The sequence below is a fragment of the Garra rufa genome, chromosome 1 (assembly GCF_049309525.1).
Source record: "Garra rufa chromosome 1, GarRuf1.0, whole genome shotgun sequence".
NCBI lineage: Eukaryota > Metazoa > Chordata > Actinopteri > Cypriniformes > Cyprinidae > Garra > Garra rufa.
The window spans coordinates 38401892-38420022 of record NC_133361.1 but is presented as its reverse complement, the minus strand read 5'-3'; the positions used below and the strand labels follow the sequence as shown (position 1 = coordinate 38420022).

Here is an 18131-nt window from a genome sequence, read left to right as displayed (position 1 = left end):
CACAACAGGTAATAACACACGAGGGGAGGAATGTTAATTATAAGATTTAGATGTGTTGGCAATTTGTGTTCCTGCTGTATTTTGTCTGATCTGTCTGATAGCTTTCTATCACTTTTTTCCCCTTTTTATTTTCCTTTCGATTGTCACCTCAAATATTACTTTTCTTCATTCAATATCACGCTCCTCTGTTGCTTTTCTTTACCTGTGCTTTTATTTCATCCCTCCTTTTTTCCCATAAATTGCTCCGTTTTTGCTTTCGTTTACCTTTTTGTTTCACACTTCTTACTGCTTCAGACAGAAATGGAGGAAGACCCTCAAAACAAAGAGAACAAGGTAAAACAAAGGGACAGCAAGTGACTCACTCATTCCCAAGACTGCTAATTACCCCCTCACAGGAACTGTGCCGTTTATAGTCTCAACACACAGTGCATGATGCATCTTTTACCCAAATTATACTGTGGCATGGAAATGAGTGAGGCTTGTGACCGAGTAGGTGTCGTGTTTAATACTTGTTTGGAGTTGTCTCAGTACGCAAGATAATGAACACTCTTGTGTTCTTATTACTGTGGATTTTAGCCCAAAACTAGTATTTTGGGTGATGCTTCTAATTTTCTTAGGAATTGTTACAGTGAACTCTTTGACTGACAATTGCAGATAGATGAATATTTTTAAAACTATTTTGTTTAAATAATTTTTTTGTGTGGCTTATTTGTCTGTTATTTTTTTGTGGTGTATTTTAAAAAATGTTTTCTCTCTCTCTCTCTCTCTCTCTCTCTCTCTCTCTCTCTCTCTCTCTCTCTCTCTCTCTCTCTCTCTCTCTCTCTCTCTCTCTCTCTCTCTCTCTCTCTCTCTCTCTCTCTCTCTCTCTCTCTCTCTCTCTCTCTCTCTCTCTCTCTCTCTCTCTCTCTGTGTTTGTAATATTTAAATTAATTTTTTGTTTAGAATTATATATTTAAAATACAGAAAAAAGTAATGAATTATGAAACACTATTGCAATTTAAAATAACAGTTTGTTTTATTTTAATATGTTTTAAAATATAATTTATTTCTGTGATGCAAAGCTTTATTTTCATCAGCCATTACTCCAGTCTTCAGAGTCACACGATCCTTCTGAAATCATTCTAATAGACTCATTTAGTACTTTTATCATTATTGGAAACAGTTATTGCATTGCTTAATATTTTTTGGAACCTGTGATACTTTTTTTCATGATTATTTGGTGAATAAAAAGCATTTATTCAAAATAGAAATCTTTTCTAACAATATAAGTCTTTACTATCACTTTTTTCAATTTAACACATGCTTGCTGAATAAAAGTATTAATTTCTATATCACAGGTTCCAGAAAAATATTAAGCAGCACAACTTTTTCCAACATTGATAATAAAAGTGATAAATCAGCATACTAGAATGATTTCTGAAGGATCGTTTGACACCATTTGACACTGGAGTAATGATGCTGAAAATTCAGCTTTGCATCACAGGAATAAATTGTATTTTAAAGTATATTAAAATAGAAAACCACTATTTTAAATTGCATAAACATTTCACAATATTACAGATTTTTTTTTCCTGTATTTTTAATCAAACAAACGGGGCCTTGATGAGCAGAAGTCTCTTACATTATATAATAATTTTTTTTATTGTATAGATACTTGGAATTGTTTTTTATTAGATTAAATAATAATAATGATAAACCCTATTTAAATATATATTTTTAAATAGTTGAAATCGTATTAACAATTTGAAAGAAAAAAATATATAAAATATATATTAATTGATCCATGCAAACTCGCAATTGTGGGAAAAATGTTAGAATTGAGAGATAAAAAGTCGCCATTATCTTTATTTTTTTTAATTCATTGTCAGAAACAGGCTTTCATAGAAATGTGTGCGGTTACATTTGCAAATCAAATATTTAATACTGTTTTAGTATTGAAATACTATTGTAGTGATTATTAATATTCATAATTCACCTTTTAAATTGTATTTATATATTGATATTTTGTTTGTATTAAAATTTTAGCATTTTAGCTAAAGTTTTAATAATTTTATATATGTGTGCGTGTGTGTGTGTGTGTGTGTGTGTGTGTGTGTGTGTGTGTTTCTTTTTTTTTTTTAGTATATTTTAAATGTCTATTTGTGATCCTGGACTACATAACCAGTTATAAGGGTCTTTTTTAAATTTAGTTTTATACATCATTTGAATAAATGAGCTTTTCATTGATGTATGGTTTGTTAGGATAGGACAATATTTGGCCGAGATGCAACTGAGGGTGCAAAAAATCTAAATATTGAGAAAATCGCCTTTAAAGTTGTCCAAATGAAGTTCTTGGCAATGCATTTTACTAATCAAAAATTAAGTTTGGTACATTTATGGTAGGAAATTTGCAAAATATCTTCGTGGAACATGATCTTTACTTAATATTATTATGATGTTTGGCATAAAAGAAAAATCTATAATTTTGACCCATACAATGTATTTTTTTGCTACAAATATACCCGTGCTACTTAAGACTGGTTTTGTGGTCACATAGCTTTTTATAATATTTATTTTAGTTTTAGTACATCGTCTTCAACTGAAATGGAAAAAAAAAAAAAGTAATGTTGCCTTGCCAGCTAGCAGAAATAAAATAAGTTAAAGGTTTTTAATACTTCATTTCATGTAACAGTCTTAGTTTTAGGTTTCGTTAACTATATTAACCCCGCAAACTCAATATACTTACTGTGTAATTATTCTGTGTTGCTGCTTACAGTATTATTACTGTTGTGTATTTTATAGTATTATACTGTGTATTTTAAGTGGTAAATGTTGCCATATCAGGATCAAGTATAAAGTTTCAAAGTCAACAGTCATCTTCTAACTTCCTTTCTTCTTTCTCCTTGAAGCCAAAGTCTGGAGGCAGAAGACGAGGAGGTCAGCGGCACAAAGGCAAACCTCAAAGCAACACCACAGTGACCCTCGCCGGTGCAGTCGGGGGCTGCTAAACGCCCCCTTTCAAGAGTCCCGTTCACCCTCCATGTTTTACCCGCGCCTTTACCTGCCCACATGGACCAGACCACTTTGAAAACGAGGCTTAAGAGTTCACAGAACCAACATGCACATTGTTTTGTGAATTTTAATTTATTATAATACGTGCGTGTGTTCGTAGACTGTATATACCGTAGATATTGAGACTATAGGACACATACTGCATGGTGGTTCTGTTTTGGCTGTACATGTCAACTTAAGAAGGATCAACTTGAAGTCCGTTTCTTCTTGCTGAACATGACAGCATGTACTTGCTCTTTGACTGTCATTATAACATTTTTAGGATAAACCAATTGGAAACGAATTTCTGCATAATGTAGCTGTTTTTAAGGGAGTATTAACAAGACTCGTCATACAATTGCGTTTAATTTGAATTAGCATTATTATTGTGGACCATGACAATAAGAACTGGATGGATTCCGGACGCTTTTGGTAGGTGTTATAAACCTGGGGGATGAAGACGTTGTGACTGCGAAGTTTGCTGGCAGCTAGTTTAGTGTGAATTGCAAATTGGCTATTAAAAATGCTTTAAAATCTAATCACACTCATTGCTATTTACCTCATATTACAGTCTATTTACATTTACCTGAATCCTTGGTCAAGCTGAGCAGATCACTTGTGTGTTATCAGGCCTGACAGACTTGGTTCAGGTTCTGAAACATCCTGAAATCATTCAATCTGATATATCGGACTACCCAGTGAAATATACACAGAGTAAGGGACGAAGAACAGAAATGTAGATCTCAAGTTTATAAAATGTATGTATAATAGTTTCTCATTGAGAAACTTTACAAACCAGTGCCAGTTGTTCTTAAGAAAAAAAAAATGTTTTATTTAACCAGTTCTTTTTTTTTTTTTTCAGCTATGGTCGACAGGCCTCTAGAACACTTGCTGTAAGTTCTTTAATTTGGTTTGACTCAGCTTTAGCTTTTGCACCCTTGAGGCAATATGATACCTGGACCATTCTCTGCGTTTACATGTGAAACTCATTTTCCACAACCAATATACAAATAAACTCATGTTGACAATTTCAGCCGTGTGTGGTTTTCTTTTTGCTGGTCAGAGTTTGTCTATCTAGTCCAAGGGCTTATGATGGTTGCTTAACCAGGATTAGTTTTGAGTTTACGAAACCAAACTTGTCCAATCAGGCTTTGTTGGTACGATGACACCGATCCACTAATTTCCAGCATTTAAATTTCCTGATGATTGACTCGCCCCCTTGTCATCCAAGATGTCCATGTCTTTCTTTTTTCAGGCGAAAAGAAATTAAGGTTTTTGAGGAAAACATTTCAGGATTTTTCTCCATATAGTGGACTTCAGTGGTGGCTGATGAGTTGAAGGTCCAACTTGTAGTTTAAATGCAGCTTCAAAGGGCTCTGCACGATCCCAGCCAAGGAATAAGTGTCTTATCTAACCAAACAAACTGTCATTTTCTAAAAAAATAAATAATAATAAATAAATAAATACAAATTTATATATTTTTTAATCACAAATGCTGGGGCCTCATTTATGAAGACTTGCGTAGAAACCATCATTGATTTTATCTAAGAACTTTTCTGATTTGATCGTAAGAGCGATTCAGAGAAACGAACGTACCACGAAATCCATACGTACGCCAGTCATTCGGTTATAAATCACAAATGATCGTGGAATTGTGTGCAGCTGAATGTTCCGCCGTCGAAACGCCCCTGCTTAATTAATTAACATATAAAATGAGCTCATTCCTAAAGCAAAAACTCTGTGACAATGGCAAGTAAAAAGGAGCGCAAGAAATCAGACAATAGTGAGGCTGAACTATCTGCAATACCAGGCATTACCACAAGGAAACGGTCGTACGCCAAGCTGGAATCTGACGTGGAGATAAATACTTTTCCACGTCAAAGACGGTTTTTATAAATCTGTACTTTGACGTGGATTTGATCGTACGAACACTCTAAGATCAAATCAGTGCGTAAGAAAGTTTTATAAATGAGGCCCCTGGTCTTGCACTAGCTCAACCTTACGCGTTACTAATTGTGTAGGCGGACCAAGGGGCAACCTCCCGCTCTCTCTATTGAAACCAACACGGAAGTGTCTTAAAATGCAATTCATCGACTGGCCGCTTGAGGCTGGCTGCAAAAGAGAGTCAGTCCCATTGACTCCCCATGTTAAAATGCCCAACTTTACAGCAGAAAAAAGTATGTTTACAGCCTGGTTCAAAAAATGGTTTTGGTCTATATAGCTAGTTTTGCCCTTCATGTCAACTGTGAGGGGGGTGAATTTTTTTATAACTCATCCGTTTAAGTTATATTAAGCCTTAAAGTTCTGCATAATTAAGGGTGTGTCCACTTGAGTGACAGGGGGATTGCCGCTGCTGTCACCACTGGCGCGCTAGGCGGGCGTGGTTTCAGCAACCAGCTCCACCCACGTCCCGCCTTTTTGCCCATTTTTGATTGTCCGGGAGTGACGCGCGGTGACGCGTTTCCAAGATGGCGACGGCCGAATCCCGCCCACAACAGGCTTCAAAATAGCGCTTCAGAATCCTACGGGTGACGTCACGGATACTACGTCCATATTTTTTACAGTCTATGAGGCGGACGTGCCAACCCAGTGTTTACAAAAAATTAAAACAAGAAAATGAGAAGTTTACCTACCCTACCTTTTTGAATCAAGGTACAGAGACCAAGAGCTAACCACGTGTGACCTTTCCAATGATTACGTAATGCGGGAAACAAGCAATTGTGTTAAAAAGTACATAAATGTTTTTGTTTAGAAAATGATAGATTGTTTCGTTAGATAAGACCCTTATTCCTTGGCTGGGATTGTGAAGAGCCCTTTGAAGCTGCATTGAAACTGCAATTTGGAACAACCCATCGGCCACCATTTAAGTCCACTATATGGAGAAAATTCCTGGAATGTTTTCCTCATAAAAAATTAATTTCTTTGCAACTGTAGAAAGAAAGACATGAACATCTTGGATGACATGGGAGTGCTGTTCACAAGGTGTTTTATTGATGTTATAAATGCTTTCATATTTAATGCTTTCAAGTAGGGCTGGGCGATTTGGCCTAAAATCAAAATCTCGATTAATTGAACATTTTAACCCGATTACGATTAATGAACGATTATTTTATTCATTAATAAAATTATATTTAATTATATTTAAATAATATTTATTTTTTTGCCCTCATAGTTCACTGACAAGTTTTGTACAGTAAATATGCTCACATATTACAAGTGAAAGATTTTTGAATGAAGGGTGCACACACTATCTACTATCTATGATTATTTATTGAACATCAGTGTTGAACAACTGAAATTAAAGCACACATTGCTTAAAACAAAAAGTCACATTTTTCTTAAATTAGTGAAAATAAATAACTTGCACTTTTGGAAACATTTATAAAATAATAATAAATATTAAAAGTAGAAAATAAGCAGTACCTCTTCTAAATAAAATTACTCTTGTATATCTTGTAAATACTTTTTACTGTATAAATACTGCTTAAGCTCTCCATCGACATGTCGGAGGAATAACGTAACGTAACGGAGCGGGGTCACCTGACTCCACACGCAGTAATGTTTTTAAAGGGAAAGTAATTGAAATAATTGACCTGGAAAAATTTGATCGATTATAGGTTCTGAATGTCGATTTCGATTACTTTTCGATTAATCGCCCAGCCCTACTTTCAAGTCTATTTATTGTTTGTGGTAGGTCCACCCAATAATTGCAATAGGCTTTTACAGTTTTTCACATTTGTTAAAACACTAAACCCCATTCTCTGAACCAAATTCTCAATAGCCTAAACCAATTAATAATATTCAAATAAATAATTCTTCTGCAAAAGCTTAAGTTCAGGAAGGTTAGACAGTTTTTTTTTTTTTTTGTAAAAAATCTAAACACATGCCAGAGGAGTCAGGTTTTTTTTTAATTCAGTTTGAACATTTGGATTTGTGTTTAAGGTAGGGTTGACCATACATCCTTTTTTCGGACTTAAAAAAAAAATGCGTCCGGCCGGGATTCCTAAATCGCCCAAAATGTCCGGGATTCGGCTTTTGCTTGTGTGCATTTTTGTATTAAAGCCTAGCGCGGGACTGTTTTCTTAATCCCTCTTCCGCAGACATTCTAATATTGAATACAATTCTCACGCATCACGGAGTCAATATTTGAATTGCTTTGGATGCTTTGGATTTTTCCACGGAATTGGACTGATTTTAAACTGCTGCGGCGGGTTGATTTTGTCCCGTGGGTTAAAAGTTTGAAATATTGCATACATTCCATTTGACTGAAATGCTTGTATTGAAAATGAAATTATGGTCACCGTATTTAAACAATAAACATGTTTAACGATTAATTTAATGTTAATTCTCTGGACCTTTTTTTTGTATAATAAATACAGGAATTCTGGTAACACTTTAGTATAGGGACCCATTCTTACTAGTTGCTTATTGACAACATATTGGCTGTTTATTAGTACTTATAAAGCATCTACATGACCATATTCTACATTCCTAATCGTACCCAATACCTAACTAAGCAGCAAATTTGGACTTTGAGGCAAAAGTCATGGTTCAAAACCAGTCATTAGGGGCCAGTTTTCTAAAATTGAGATTTATACATCAGCTGAAAGCTGAATAAATACACTTTTCCATCAATTTATGGTTTGTTAGGATAGGATAATAGTTGTCCAAATGAAGTTCTTGGCAATGCATATTACTAATGAAAAATTAAGTTGTTATACATTTATGATAGGAAATTTACTAAATATCTTAATGGAACATGATTTTACTTGACTTAATCTCCATTATTACATCAATTTTTAGAATGTGGTATCTACCTTTTTTTTTTTTTAAATGGTGGTTTATAGATTTTTTTTAAGATTCTGACAGTTTTGACAAAAAAAAGCGAGACTATAACATACAGAACCATTTCAAAGTCAAAGGATTGATATGGTTTAAAATAGAACTGTTACTATGCAAAGAACTTTTACAGAACAGATCTTGAGCAGTATGAGCTGTTATAAAGCATTAGCTTTTTATAAAAATGCCAGAAAAAAAATAAATTACCATTTCATCCAGGGAAACAAGTCAAGAATGAACCAACTGTTATTTCATTTGTGTCCAATATCACACAAGGCGGCTGCATATAACTAGACGTCCCCGTCAAGCTTCCCACCTTCTCGCTCTGACACTTGTGCCATTAGCGCTCTAAGGAGATCCTTGTATCCTGAAGGCTTAACTCTCGTCCTTTTACAATTTTTGGCATAAAAGAAAAATATATCATTTTGACCCATACAATGTATTGTTACCTCGTAGTCCAGGGTCTTCAACGTTTATTAGGCCAAATGCCCTTTGTGGAATTAAAGATGACTATTTTTGTTTCATTGTGACTTAAATACATATTTTTCACAAAAATATACCCCTGGTTGAGTCAAGAGACAATCCTCAGTGGTACTTGGTGGGAGCAAATTCTCTGTCTCTACTGACTGTTTTTATTATAGATGTCACATGTAAAAAAAGACAAAAATCACACAAATTCATACAGATATAGATTTTTATTTACGTACACATTATCAGTGATCGTGGATATGATCTAAAGCCCTGTGAGTTTGGTCATGCTCAACCTTTACAGACTAGTTTTTGGTTCAAAACATCCATGTCTACCAATTACAAGAACTATTAAATGGACCTTTTTCCTTTTACTTACTTTCAGAAATGACAAACAAAGCTCTTCTGTGTCACTCTGACACAAGGGATGTCGTCCATTATGACTCCATAAAGACTGCAATGCAGAACTGGATCTTTATCTATTTTACATCTCAGAAAAAGCTAAATACCATTTTTCTCTTCTTTATACTTTACACGGTTTAAAGAAATAGCAAAATATGTAACACAAAGCCAATTCATTGCCACACCAAAAGCAATGAATCAGTGATGTCCTTCATACTGAGGCAGATTCAATAGTGTTTTAATGCTGCATTCTGAACTACACATGAGAGAAAGAGACCTGACTACAGTCAATGAGTTTCTCAATCACCTGCCATCGGTTTGCTGAGGATGTAATTAGATGTTACAGATGTGGAGTGGCAACCACCAAACATTTTTTAAGAGATCAAATTGCAGGCAGATTCTGAAAATGTGTCTAATCATTCAAACACTGATTTAGCTCTTCAGGAGCATAAGAGCTGATATCTTGCCCACTGTCAAGAGATCACTGGCAGTCAGTACTATTTAAGAGTAAATGGACTAAAGGGTTCAAATCCTACATTCATTCATGACCACTGCAGTTGTGCCCCAAATGGTGCAACATTTATTTAGCTTCGGAGGAGAGGAAGTGTTTGCAAGCAGTCTGTAGTCCGATTCCGTGTCAAGTCTTGGCAAAGGACTCCTCCTTTGTACAGACAGACTCTTACAAGAGTCAGAAAAAGTGAAACTACTGTGCCAAGACACACAAACACTCACCATTTCAGCCATGTGACATAAAGCTGTACAACGAATGAACATGAATTTGATATGTGATCCCTGTATTTCTGCAGATGGAGAGTGATTTGGTCGATGTGTGCAGCTCACAGGAAGTGTGTGATGGTTTAGCCATCAATGTCCCAGCTGAAGAGGTGATGCTTTACCAACATGTCCTGAACGCCTTCCTTTAGAGGCCTCTGCTCCTTCTCCTAAAAAAAAAAAAAAAAAGTAGGGTAAAGTGAATCTAATGTTAGATGTGAAGAGTAATGTCTTTAAAACTGCACTGCACTGATTAAACAACGCCTCGTTGCCTTGAATAGTTCAACTAATTAAAACTAAAAGCTGTGCTTAGCATTCCTGCTGATTTTCACGACTATCCTACTGTAATTAAACAGAGTTAAAAATCAGCCATATTTGTGGCATTGAACGTAAACAGTCCTATTGAACAGAGCGAAACTCCTACATCTTGCTGATTATTGCTGCTGAAAATGGTCAATAATTGTCCTTTTTTTGGGGGGTGTACTTATCAGACTGGGAAAGATATAATAGACTGCTAAAAGTTATAACTAATCAAGGAGAAGAGTGCAAAAAACTGTCTGAGGAACTAAATGTGTTTGTGGTTTGGCCAGACTCAACCCGGATTTCCAAAGCAAGAATCTTGACAACATTCGTGTTTGTTCGTTTTTCCAGTCAGGCAAGGGAAATATTAGGTTAATATCTTAATTAATACTGCTTGTACATATCTTTACAAGCTATTAACTTTAGTTTGTCAAAATATTCCACCCTTTCCTGCATACTAAGTTCTTCTCTCTTCCATACATTTTTTTTCCCATGGTTTAAACAGCATAAATTAGCAGAAAAACAATCGTCAGGCCATTGGCGCTCTCTGCAGTCATGTGTTATGTACATGCGTATTGTACATTAGCTCTATTGTTTATAATACATTATGTATTTTAAGTTTTATTCAGTTTTGTTCAATAAAATGACGAGATTACTTGCTTTTTACACTTTATTTGAACTTAATTATTATTGCCTCATTGCTATTATATATGTTTTTGAAGTAATTTTACAAGCTATTGTTCTCTTGGGTCTATTTTTATTACTACAAAAACAAAATCGGATTACTCGATTAATCGTCACAATAATCAACCGATTACTTGAGTACCAAAATACTTGTTAGTAAAGCCCTATAAATAAATAAAATACATTGAGAGTGGCATCTTCCAATGACTTTTCATTAATATATTATAATATTTTTTTTATAATACCATTGGAATCAGATTTTTTAATGAAACAAATACTTTTGTTCATCAAGGATGCATTATATTGATCAAAAGTAACAGTAAAGACATTTGGAAATTAATGCTGTTCTTTCTATGATTAAAATCCTTTAAAATGCATTCACTGTTTCCAAAAATAATATTAAGCAACACAACTGTTTTCAGCATTGACAATAATAATAATAAATTTAACAAATAACTGCAACCTTGCTAAGAGATTGGTAAAAAAAAAGTGAAGTAATTCTTGCCATTTAGTTGCACAGGACTTGGTGTGAGCAGGCTAGGATCAAAGCATCTGTCTGAACCAAACATTGTAAAGAGTAGTATTTGCTTTAGAGTTTCATTAGCATTCCACACAAAAGCTGCTGAACTGGTTTTTAGAGGTTTAGTTCACATTGTGTGAAGCCACAATGTACACAGCAGTGAACAGGAAAGCAGGACACACCAAGCACTACTACTACCACCATTCCCTGCTTCCGCAGCCAACTATAAAGCAGCAGGCTAGTAACTAGTAGCCAGCTTTACCTAGAGGTCCCAACTAAAGAGGTGATGTTGGACCAAGACATCCACCACTTCTGATTTGAGAACAGGAGACTTCTGGAATGGCAGACAAACACGCAGACGCATGTTAGCCTGTAAGTGTGTGTCTGTGAGTGTGTGTGGGAGGACATGGGAGACGCTGAGTGAATGTGAGTGGAGAAAGTGTCAATCTCTCACCTCTTTTTTGGTTGGCAGCTCACAGTCTTGAGAGAGACTGAAGGCAAACTTTGAGAGAACTCTGAAAGCAGCATATACAAACCCACATCAGTAATACAATCAAAATAAACCAGACTATCATTTATTATAGTCATTTTTAGCACACAGATGAGATTTAAACACTATATTACAATTCATTTATATTACAGATTATGAATTATTAAGAATGAATTGTTTAGACAAATATTTTGAACTGACTTACACGTTGGTATATGATAAAATGTTTCCGCTATTTTAAAACATACATTGAAAATACATTACAAAATACATACAAAATTTATTCAGACGCCTTTATAGTGAATAAACTGATAATGCGAGATGTTAGTTTAGAAAATGGAAATAAAATATGACAAGAATTTAGAGTTAAACTAAGTCAGAAGAGATTTATCTTGATAATCACAAATGAATTACAGTCAAACCAAAATGTACTCAGACACCTTCAAAATTTTTCACATTATCGCAGTTTATTTGCTATAGTTTAGAAAATGGTAAAAAAATCTGACAGGAACTCAAGAGTTGAACCGTGTCAGAACAAATGTTAGATAACTGATAGAAAGGTATATGATAAAACATGGGCAGGTCAAATCAGTGGAATTTGGTCTCAAATTTTTAACAATTTTAATTGTAGTCCATTGTATGAAGAATTTGTGGGTATAATATGGTCACAGCTTACTTAATTTTGCTATCCTCACTTACATAAATCAACTATAGTGTCCTGCACCCACTTGAAAAACAATATCAAAATTATATCTGATCATTTTTGCTTTGACTGCATAAAAAAAATAAACATTCATTTTAAATTGTAATATATGTACATTTTACTGTATCTTTCATCATATAAACATAGCTTTGATTAAAGACTTATTTCTAAAACATTAAAAAAATTATTTTTTTCATTTAAATAAAAAAAAAAATCTTATATTCAGGTGACTAAAATAGGGCACTGGTAAAATGTAAACTAAAGGAATAATTTAGACCAATTTTTAAACTGAATTTACTAAAAAATATATATATATACTAAATACTATATATATATATATATATATATATATATATATATATATATATATATTAGTGTTGTCACGATACTGGAATTTCTAACTTCGATACGATACCTTGAAAAATATCGATATTCGATACTACTTTCGATACCACAGAGAAAAAAACTACCACACTTTTAAGGAGGAAAATTTCTTTTTTAATTTAAAAATAAACATGACAATGAGGTATATGCATATGTACACTGCTACAGCCCTGTTCAGCTTCTTAACTTCATTTGAGTTTGAGCTTCATACTTTATTTGATGTTCAAATACAATCTTTAATTTAGATTTAAATACAACATGTAGTGCACGCATTTATGAAGGGTAGGAACTGTATGGCTGTGATGGTGGCAGATTTTTTACCACAGCAGTGGCGCGGTGTTTTATATATAAATAAATGAGGCCAAACATTATTCACAAACTTTAGCAATTCCGAAAAAGCAGCCTACAAAACGCTAAAATAAATCAACGAAATAATACATTTAAATAAGAAAGCAGCCTAAATAAGAGTTTAATGGGCTACTAAACAAACAATCGTTGCAAAAAAAAAAAAAAAAAAAAAAAAAAAAAACTCAACATCGCATCAGAATTACTGGGCCGAGTTCTCTTTCTCTTCCCCATTGCACAGCTGCTGTTTTTAATAGCAAAGTAATTACATTTATTTTCGTTTCTTTAGTTTATAAAGTTAATTTAGGAATATATTTGGAACATGTTTTATTTGTGAAATTCAAGCTTTTGTTTTTTAAAGTAACGACAAAGCGGCTAGCCGCTTATTAAACAGCGGCAACGATTAAACTAATATTCTGATATGCTTTCAGTTTTTATTTGTTTATTTATATATATAAATAAACAAATAAAAACTGAAAGCATATCAGAATATTAGTTTAATCGTTTAACTTAGATAAATGTGTAGGCTACAAATAGGCGCATATCCAATCGTTTGTGCAGAGAATGAAAGCTTTGCAGGACATGAGGTGCAAAGCGCAACGTGAAACTTTATTTCTGCTCATAAATGTAAGAGTAAAAAATCACTTTTAATTATTACTTCACTACTGTAAAACGAAATAATTCAAATCGAAAACAAAACTCTTTTATTAGGCCTAATCCATAAAAATGCATTTAGGCTTTAAAAGCGCGTCCGAGCAGATGGCGAGTTAGGATTATCTACTTCATCTTTGCGACACTGACTCAGAAAATACTAGTTTATTAATAAATCATTTGAATATCTCCTTACTTTTTCCCCGCCACATTCATGGTAATTACTTTAGCTGGGGCTTTGCGGCCAGCCCAGTACCTATAAGCTGCGTGCATCTGAACGCGGAACTCTGCTGAAGGCACTTGCTGCTGCTGCTGTTGGCGGGACACTAAACACCTCCACGGCAGAATAAATAGCAGAAACACTGTATTTTATGCTTGTTAGTGTGTTTTTCTTCAGATATTTGTCTTTTTTATTTATTACGACAGGTGAATTGTTGTAATTGTTAAGCACTGTGTTTTCATAGCATTCAGAAAGTGGAATCGTGTGATTTAAAAAAATAAATTTTGCGAAATTAGTGGTGTTAGCGCCTTTTGATAGCACTGCTCAGTAACAACTCTTACATATTGGCTTGCTTGTGTACTTCGGCTTTCCATGTTCATTTGTTTCATATCCGAAATATTTCCAGATAGCACTCCTGCTGTGTTCTTTATCAAACAAAGCCGGTCGCGGGGTCCTGCGCTCGCCTTTCTGTTCGCTTCACTTGAATGAGAGGCACTGCGGTCACGTGTAGCGTAGAAGTGAAAGTGACATCTCGGCTAGTATCGATACTTCGGGAAATTAGTATTGGTATCGTTCAGATATTTCAGTATCGATATTTATCGAAATATCGATATTTTTGACAACACTAATATATATATATATATATATATATATATATATATATATATATATATTAGGGGTGGGCATAGATTAATTTTTTTAATCTAGATTAATCTAGATTAAATCTTGGAATTAATCTAGATTAATCTAGATTAAAATGGCTAATTTGAATTCTGCTGAAGGCATTCAGAATATGTGTGCTACCCAAATAATGACTAAAAGTAAGTCTTTGAGAATGGATCATAAAGCTCATAAAGCTGTTCTATGATAATTTGTTGATGAAAATAAATTATGTTCAATTAGATGTACTTGTGTTTACTAAATAACAATGAAATAATTTTTTCTACCTATTAGATTGCGTTTTTTTAACGTCAACACCTACCCAACCCATTACATGTTACACCGTACTTTTATTTTGACAGGTTGCCATGAAGTTTCTGTGTATACAGTATGATATGATGCTAGTTTTCTCAAATGAAACGGTAAAAGTGACACTCACAGCAGTTTGGGAGATTGAGTTTATCTGTTCATGTGAGATGAAAATGCCAAAAATTACCAGGAGCGTCACGTGTGTTTCAGTATGCGTGTAGTAAAACCTCGTCTCCATCATTCATACATACAGCTAGGCAAACGGAACATATCGGATTCATATTAAAACGGTCTTTTTGCATTTCAGTTTTCACATACACTAGTCCATATCGCGATTTGAATTAAGTGACAGACCAACATTTGATTTATGAATCCAAAAAACGAAAAATTTACGTGGCATTTCGCTATAGTAGATTCGGTTTTTATGAATGGAGGACGACGCGATCCCGTCTGTGTTTTGGCGGAGGAGACGTAAACGCGCGAACATATTCTATAGTCTTCGGTATACATCCGCGTTAAACTATCAAGGTGAAAGTCATCATAGCTTGCGTAGTTTAGACCCAGCTCCCAACCCAAATTTGAGAATAGATTAACGGCGATATTTTTTTTTATCGCACGATAAGAGTTTCACGTTAACGCAGCACGTTAACGCCGATAACGGCCCACCACTAATATATATATATATATATATATATATATATATATATATATATATATACCTATAACTTATCAGAACATATAATGTTCACATTTTTAAAGAAAATTCACAAACAAATTAAAAATGTTTAAATTGTACAATTATGTTTTAGTTTTCACTTCTTTCTGAACAATTTATGAGCTTAATTTCTTACCTGAGTTCACACTTTATCTGAACCCAGCCAGGACTGCGCAGGAAAGACCAGGGATGGTACCATTTCTCCACAGCACTCATACTGGAACACAATACCTCCAGCCACAGGTGCAACACCTGCTCACTAACATAACCAAACACAGACATGAAGAGAGTATATGATGCACATGTGCATTGTGGGAAAGAAAACAGAGAAAGAGATGGCGTAACAGCAGGCTGACTTACTTTAATCCCACACAGATGAGCGAGCGGAACTTGACATCCATCTGAACATGCGCAGTGTCGTGGCTCATGTTGACAGACTGCACTGCCTAAGATGACAGTAAGTACTAATGCCCAAATCAATGATAAAATATTTTTCAGGTTTACATGTTTTGTAAAACTCACCCTATAAAGAAGCTCTTCAGGTGTGAGCACCTTTCCATCTTCATCTAACCTATAGAGACGAAGCGGCGATCACATCAGCAAAGCACTGTTATGAATATTTAGAGAAGATGAGATCTTATGTAACTACATGTCTCACCTGTAAGTCTTGCAGAGAACCAGTCTGGAGTAGACAGAGTTGAAGTCTCTCTCCACTTCTCTGCTAGCTGCCTGTGATTAACACATACACACACAACTCTTTCACTCACTTGACATATACATATATTACTTTACATAAAAATAAAAAAAAATACTTAATCTACTCCTACCTCCTCAATGAAGAGCCATGGGTGACATGGTCCTCCCAGTATGGAGGGCTTCTTCAGGCCATGCTGAAAGATGGCCTTGAGAGCAGGACACAACGTGCCTCTGACCAAGTCATTTACTGCCTCCGTTACCGTGTCATCTCCAGCCAAAGAGTACTGAACGACAAAAACATGTGCATGAGACAATTAAGCTGTTTATACCAAATTAAAGGATTTGTGCACTCCTGAATTAAAATGTCATCCAAGATGTTAATGTCTGTCTTTCCAGGATTTTTCTCCATATAGTGGACTTTAATGGAGATCAGCAGACTGAAGGTCCAAATTGCAGTTTTAAAAGCAGCTCCAAAGGGCTCCATACAATCCCAGCCGAGGAAGAAGGGTCTTATCTAGCGAAACGATTGGTCATTTTCTAAAAAAATAAAACGTATATACCTTTTATCCACAGATGGCTCGGCAATGCACATCTACAACTTCATTGCGCATTACAACATTTTGTTGGAAAGGTCAAGCGTGGTTAGTTTCTTGTTTATTCCAGTTCAAAAAGGTAGGGTAGGGTAAAAACTCATTTTCTCCCCCAACTTCAAAATTGTCCAACATTGTTGTTTCGCCTTTTTTGTAAAGGCCGTTTGACATTATTTGCATGTTTGCTTTGTAAACACTTAAGTCACACATGACCTTTACAACGTGATTACGTAATGCGTGAAGTTCAACTAGTGCCATAATTCAGAAAATGGGCGATCATTTCGCTAGACAAGACCCTTATTCATTGCCTGGGATTGTGTAGAGCCCTTTAAAGCTGCATTGAAATGGCAATTTGGACCTTCAATCCATTGAAGCCCAATATATGGAGATGTTTTCCTCAAAAACCTAAATTTCTTTTCAACTGAAGACTAAATTTTAATTCTGGAGTGAACTGATACTTTAACAGGAATTTAGATGCAATGTAACTCCAAAAGCAAAGCTATTACCTCTTTACTTCGCTCATCCAAGACTTCGACAAATTTTGCAGGAAACCAGCCTAACGGGACAAAAGGTTTGTGAGAAAAATTTTGATTGGTGTAATGAGTTGTATATTGGTTGAAATCTTTTCTGAAATATCAAAGACAGGTTTAATGCTTCTAGTAAGCACATCTCATCTCATCTCACCTCTCAGGCCGTTCAGCTCTCCGACCCAGCAGTGTTCATCTTTCTGTGAGATGATCTATGAATAAACACAGAAATACACAGGTAAGTAACAAAGTCAAGGCATCAGTTCACATGCTTAGATGACAGAAACAGCAGGTGCTCACTGTGATGATGTCATTCTTCCGAAAGCCCAGTTCGTCATCGTCGTGTCTTTCAAAGTCCAGCAAGGCTTTGGCTCGTCTCCGACGATTCCGAGACACGACCAGGAAATTCTCGTGATCCCTTTGATGACTCTCCATTGAATAATCTGGAGTCAAATCCTAGAAAGAGAACGAAAGAGATACAAGAAACATACAAACCAGTGTTAACAAAATATTACAATTTTATGGGCTATAATAACAAAAATATTACTACTACTACTACTAATAATAATAAATAAATAAAATGATTACAATACAATTACTAGGATTATTATTATTTTTATTATTATTATGAATAAACAATAATACTACTACTTTACAAAACAGTAATTATTTAAAAAATAATAATAATTAGGGCTGGGTTTTGACACAAATTTCACAATTCAATTTGATTTCTATTCACAAGCTTGCAATTTATTTACGATTTCGATTCAATTCTATTTAATATTGATTATTTTGAATATATATCAGATGCAATACAGCGCACATTT

At 34.6% G+C, this 18131-nt stretch overlaps 1 protein-coding gene and 1 long non-coding RNA gene across 8 annotated transcripts in view; one reads left to right on the top strand and one right to left on the bottom strand.

Annotated features, from left to right (window-relative positions):
- Window positions 1-18131, bottom strand: part of sgsm3 (small G protein signaling modulator 3) — a 40632-nt gene that overhangs the window by 4348 nt on the left and 18153 nt on the right. For 3 of the 7 annotated variants that reach the window (XM_073839807.1, XM_073839834.1, XM_073839825.1), the window contains exons 12-21: window positions 17605-17760; window positions 17462-17516; window positions 17284-17333; window positions 16319-16471; window positions 16150-16220; window positions 16014-16062; window positions 15852-15937; window positions 15628-15750; window positions 11469-11529; window positions 8558-9680 (exon numbers count right to left, since the gene is read on the bottom strand). In XM_073839807.1, the coding sequence (XP_073695908.1) occupies window positions 9597-9680; window positions 11469-11529; window positions 15628-15750; window positions 15852-15937; window positions 16014-16062; window positions 16150-16220; window positions 16319-16471; window positions 17284-17333; window positions 17462-17516; window positions 17605-17760 (888 nt within the window). In that variant the 3' untranslated portion in view covers window positions 8558-9596. Of the gene's footprint in view, window positions 1-8557; window positions 9681-11276; window positions 11349-11468; window positions 11530-15627; window positions 15751-15851; window positions 15938-16013; window positions 16063-16149; window positions 16221-16318; window positions 16472-17283; window positions 17334-17461; window positions 17517-17604; window positions 17761-18131 lie in introns of those variants that run through there. The other 4 variants (XM_073839860.1, XM_073839816.1, XM_073839850.1 and 1 more) reach the window with 3 other exon arrangements.
- LOC141328778 (uncharacterized) lies at window positions 109-4063 on the top strand. Its single transcript, XR_012355183.1, has 2 exons — window positions 109-333; window positions 2889-4063. It is a non-coding gene; the product is annotated as an uncharacterized lncRNA (long non-coding RNA).